Source organism: Toxorhynchites rutilus, chromosome 3 (genome assembly GCF_029784135.1).
Source record: "Toxorhynchites rutilus septentrionalis strain SRP chromosome 3, ASM2978413v1, whole genome shotgun sequence".
In the NCBI taxonomy this organism is placed as follows: Eukaryota; Metazoa; Arthropoda; class Insecta; order Diptera; family Culicidae; genus Toxorhynchites; species Toxorhynchites rutilus.
In genome coordinates this window covers 312,458,717-312,464,603 of record NC_073746.1, presented here as the reverse complement: position 1 = coordinate 312,464,603, position 5,887 = coordinate 312,458,717, and the positions used below count along the sequence as shown (strand labels likewise).

Genomic DNA, 5,887 nt, shown 5'->3' with positions numbered 1-5,887 from the left:
AATGGTCTGTCAGAATTGCTGTTTAACCATTACTTGGGTTAGGACTGACAAAGCCCAACGTGTTTACAAACAAACAGTTTTCCGAGGAAGAGAGACATCGGAAGAAACTTTCATCGAAGAATGATGTTCGCTCATAAAGCTGTTGAGGTGAAGAGCTCGAATTTAAATTTTTGTATGGTTTGTTAGTCTATTTATTGATTCGAGATGAAGACTGTTTTCGATGTGTTAGAGCCCCCGCAGACTGCAGAATGATTTGTCGGCCGATAGTTTGGTCGGCTTCTTAATCAGTACGGAGAGGTATGTATGTGCGCACATTACGCCGATTCAGTTGGATCGGTTTTTGCACCAGAAGGCTGACCCGACCAAACTCTTGGTTGACTGAAAGTCTGTAGTATACGAGGGCTCTCATACTTTCGCTATTCTTATACAGCAGTATACCATGTCAAACCGATATAGTGGCTCTCAGATTTTCGTGAAAAGTGGTAGATTTGTTCTTTATCGCAAAATAGTAGACCCGTATTTTTTATTTGTTTCATTAGGGTGCCCATTTCCATTTTAGGGTGGTCCGAAAAATGAATGTTTTCCGCTTTTCTCCAAAAATGACTTTTTTCAAAAAATCATAACTTTTGAACTACTCACCCGATTCAGGTGATCGACAAACCAAATTAGAGTCAATTTGCTAGTCTTCCTCTAGAAAATATTACACATGCAAAAGAAACTGGATTTTGTTTTTGTAATTATTGATTGTATTTGTTTTTTGTTTTTGTAATTATTGATTGTATTAGCATCCCTAGTTGCTTTTACTATAGTAGGCATGAACTAGGATGGTTACCATTAGCAACGTGATTGTTCACTTCAGTTAGTTTGAGCTGAGCACGAAATAAAGATAGACGCTTTTACTTAACACGTGTTCTTTTCAATCGCAACAAATTTTGGCGACGAGGACAAAGTGAAAATCGGAGTCAATAGAAGCATACATCATCTAAAATGGCAAGCGGAGGAGGAGAACCAGCCGGAGAAACGGTCCAGGACATGCAAACGGCGATTTTGCAAATCACCCAACTCTTGCAGCGGTTTGCGGTTCCCAGGCAGCCAAATCCGGAACACACGTTGGAAGCCCTTTCTTCCAACATCAGCGAGTTTTCTTTCAACCCAGAAAATGGCGTCACATTCAAGAAATGGTTCGCACGCTATACCGACCTTTTCGAGAGCGACGCGCAGCATTTGGATGATGCAGCCAAGGTCCGGCTGTTGCTGCGAAAATTGGACACCGCTTCCCACAGTCGGTATTTGAATTACATCCTTCCAAGGCTCCCTAAGGATGTTACGTTCAAGGACACCGTGGAAACGTTAATCAAAATTTTCGAAGAACAAACCTCACTTTTCCGACGCCGGTTCCAGTGTCTCCAACTGGCGAAAAGCGAAGGAGACGACATCATAACCTACGGCGGAAAGGTAAACCGAGCGTGTGAAGATTTCGATTTTGTGAACCTAACAATCGACCAGTTCAAATGTCTGGTTTTCGTGACCGGACTGAAGGCATCCAAGCACGCTGATATTCGGACGAGATTGCTCACCCGGATGGAAAACGAGAGACCGGACGCACCAGTGACTCTTCAAACTCTCATCGACGAGTTCCAGCAGCTCGTTAATCTGAAAGCAGACACCAGCTTGATTGAGCATCCAGCCAGCCCGAAAGCAGCAGTACACGCCATCTGTGAGAAGAAGAGACCATCAGAAGTTCCCAAGCCCTCGTTTAAACCGGAAGCCAAATCTCCAAAGACGCCGTGCTGGCAATGCGGCCAGATGCACTTCGTGAAGGATTGCACATACAGCAGCCATCTGTGCAAATCTTGCAACCGTGTGGGACACAAGGAAGGGTACTGCGGATGCTTCACCAAGACTTCAAACGCGCCTGCTGGGGATAATTCCAACCAAAAGGGTAAGAAGAACCAGAAGAAGAAGACCAAGTACCATGCCAACATCGTTCACACTGTAAACCACACCGGTAATCTCACCCGTTTCGTCACGACAATGATGAACGGACGTCAAGCCACACTGCAACTCGACAGTGGATCACCAATCACCATCATCAGTGAAGAGACCTGGAGGAAGGTTGGATCACCTGCACTCAAGCCATCGTCCTGTGAAGCACTTTCTGCAACCAAAGATCCTCTGCCGCTGCTGGGGGAATTCACCTGTCTCGTAGGAGTCAACGACGTCATCAAGCCTGGACTATGCCGAGTAACGTCAGTCAAGGGACTCAACCTGTTCGGCTCGGAATGGATGGACCTCTTCGAGATGTGGACGAAACCATTGTCATCGTTCATTAATCAAGTGAATCAATCCAATTCAAATTCCTTTTCTGGAAAGCATTTCCTCATGCGGTTTCCCGAAGTTTTTCAGGACACTCTTGGGCATTGCCAGAAAGCTCAAATCAGTCTTCACCTGAAGCCAGATGCCAGACCGATTTTTCGACCCAAACGCCCGGTTCCATACAACGCCATTCCCTTGGTCGAAACCGAGCTCAATCGTCTACAGCAGTTGGGCATTATCTCACCAGTAGATTACTCCGACTGGGCAGCTCCTATCGTGGCAGTTCGGAAGCCGGGTGGCAAGGTTCGAATTTGTGCCGACTACTCCACTGGGCTGAACTCGATGCTGGAGGCGCACAATTTTCCGCTTCCCACACCGGACGACATCTTCTCGAAGTTGGCTGGAAGCAAAGCGTTTAGCATAATCGATCTGTCGGACGCTTACCTACAGGTTGAAGTCGACGATGCATCGAAGCGACTCCTCACCATCAACACCCACCGGGGCCTATTCAACTTCAACAGGCTGGCTCCTGGTGTAAAGTCAGCACCCGGTGCTTTCCAACAGCTTATGCACACCATGATTGCTGGGATTTCCGGTGTTGAGGTGTTCCTGGATGACTTCATCATCTTCAGCAAAAACGAGGAGCAACACTATCAGACGTTGTGCACCCTGTTCAGTTGCCTCCAAGAATATGGGTTCCATCTGAAGCTGGAAAAGTGTCATTTCTATCAGCGGGAAATCAAATATCTGGGGCACATCGTCGACGCAAATGGCCTACGCCCGGATCCGGAGAAAACAGCAGCAATTTCCACGATGCCACGTCCAACCGATATTTCCACACTGCGATCGTTCTTGGGCGCAGTGAATTTTTACGGAAAATTCATCCGTGAAATGCATCAACTCCGAAGACCGCTGGATCAACTTCTGAAAAAAGATGCAAAATTCGTTTGGAGTGCCGAATGCCAACAAGCCTTCACCGACATCAAGCAAGTTCTTCAGTCGGACCTATTACTTACCCACTATGACCCAGCGTTGGAGATCATCGTGGCGGGTGATGCATCCAACACCGGAGCGGTCATCATGCATCGTTTCCCGGACGGTCGTATCAAGGCAGTCGCTCATGCGTCCAAGACTCTGTCGTCGGCTGAACAAAACTACGGACAAATCGAAAAGGAGGCGCTCGCTCTGGTCTTTGCTGTCACCAAGTTCCACCGCATGCTGTTGGGACGAAGGTTCAAGCTACAGACTGACCACCAGCCACTGGTGAAAGTCTTTGGATCGAAGAAAGGAGTTCCCATCCACACGGCAAATCGGTTGAAGCGTTGGGCACTTACACTGCTTGGGTACGATTTCGATATCGAGTTCGTATCTACCAACAATTTCGGCTATGCGGATGTACTATCGAGGCTCATCAGCAGCCACGAGCGACCAGAGGAAGAATTTGTGGTGGCAAGTGTCAACATCGAGCCCGATCAGCAGTGCATTCTGGACAGCACCATCGAACACCTACCAGTCACATTCGATATGGTGCAGAAAGCTACGTCAGCAGACCCAATGTTGCAGCGACTCATCCAGTACATCAACTCCGGCTGGCCCAAGAACGGAAAATCGATTCAGAATGTAGCATTGCAGACGTTTTTCCATCGGCGTGAATCATTATACGTTGTACAAGGTTGCGTGATGATGATGGAACGGTTGGTGATTCCGGAGTGTTTCCGGAAGAAACTATTGAAGCAGCTACATCGAGGTCATCCCAGAATCGAACGAGTCAAAGCCATCGCTCGGAGCATCATCTACTGGCCGAAGATCGATGACGACATCACTGAGTACATTCGAAGCTGTACCAGCTGTGCGAATGCGAAAAAATCTCCACCACAAGCAAAGCCACATCCGTGGCAGACCGCAGAAGGTCCATGGGAACGTATTCATTTGGACTATGCCGGACCGATCGACGGGTTCAGCTATCTGGTCATCGTCGATTCCTTTTCCAAGTGGCCAGAGATGTTCCAGACGAAATCAACGACAGCTTCTTCGACGATCGGGTTCCTCACTGAGAGCTTTGCCAGATTTGGCGTACCGAAGGTAATTGTTTCTGATAATGGAACCCAGTTCACTGGATTCGAATTTCGTTCCTTCTGCGAAAAGCTGGGCATCATCCATTTCCGCACCGCACCGTTCCACCCCCAATCGAATGGTCAAGCGGAAAGATTCGTCGACACGCTTAAGAGGTCACTGCGCAAAATCCAAGAGGGGGAAGGATTACGAGCATCTGCAGCACTACAAACCTTTCTGCAGGTGTATCGAGCAACTCCGTCCAATCTGCTCGAGGGCAAATCCCCTTCGGAAGTGCTGAACGGCAGAAAAATGCGGACAACATTGGATTTGCTGAAGCCTTCGAACATACTTCCACAACCACCGGTAGCAGCCAAGCCTTGCCAAGCACGGAAACTTGCAGCCGGATCACTGGTATTCGCGAAGGTGCACAAAAACAACACCACCTGGAAGTGGCAATCTGGAGTCATCATTGAGGCGATTGGGAATGTACATTACAATGTACTTCTTGATGCACCATCCGGACGGAAGCGGCTAATTCGTTCTCACATCGATCAACTTCGGACCAACGACACTGGAAAACAAAAAAAAACAGAAATTGAACTACTGCTGAGCATTCTTTTGGGCGATTTCGGAATGACAACAAATGCGGAGTTTCCCGACGAAAATTCTTCTTTTGTTTCAGCATAAGAATTTCCTGACCTTCCGGACGATCCGGAACTTCCAGACGATCCTGAACTGCCGGACGATGAACCGGAGCCTATTCAACCTGGACCATTTTCTGCAGTACATGGTTCTACGCTGGCACGATCAAAGCCAAAACGAAACATCAACCCTCCACAACGTTTTCAAGACTATGTTCTTTCTTAGGGGGGAGATATTAGCATCCCTAGTTGCTTTTACTATAGTAGGCATGAACTAGGATGGTTACCATTAGCAACGTGATTGTTCACTTCAGTTAGTTTGAGCTGAGCACGAAATAAAGATAGACGCTTTTACTTAACACGTGTTCTTTTCAATCGCAACAGATTGGGTTAGCTTTTCATAGTTTTCTCGGTTGAAGATAGGGGGAACATATTTTTTATATTTTTACTGGAAAACTGAGGTATTTTTACATAATATAGCCGAAAAACAGAGAGCTGTTATTTTTCATTTTTGAGTTATTATTATTCAAATTTAACATGTTTCAAGTCTTCGTTCAATATTCCTATGTGACTAGACTAGATCTATGCGACTAGAATCCAATCTTCCTGCAAGTGTGATATTTTTTCAGAGAAGGCTTATTGGCTTCAATTTAATATGTCGATAATCTAAATCTGTTCAAATGCTATGAATTTTAAAAAAAATGTCATTTTCGGATAAAAGGGGAAAAATGATTTTTCGAACCACTTGTTAACTTTGAACGGATGTTTTCGTATCATATATTCTATGATTTTTGGATGATGTAAAGCAAAATTGTTGTGTATTTCACAACAAATTGTATTTTCTGTTATGCTTTATCATGAAAACTAGTGTGAGA

At 46.0% G+C, this 5,887-nt stretch overlaps 1 protein-coding gene across 1 annotated transcript; it reads left to right on the top strand.

Moving 5' to 3' along the window:
- Positions 1-987: 987 nt before the first annotated feature.
- On the top strand, positions 988-5,615 carry LOC129774440 (uncharacterized protein K02A2.6-like). Its single transcript, XM_055778179.1, has one exon. The coding sequence runs from the start codon at positions 988-990 to the stop codon at positions 5,056-5,058; it is 4,071 nt and encodes a 1,356-aa protein (XP_055634154.1). The 3' UTR covers positions 5,059-5,615.
- Positions 5,616-5,887: the final 272 nt, after the last annotated feature.

Bases quoted from the DNA above. Each gene is read 5' to 3' on its own strand.
- LOC129774440 (XM_055778179.1), top strand. From the start codon at position 988: ATGGCAAGCGGAGGAGGAGAACCAGCCGGAGAAACGGTCCAGGACATG.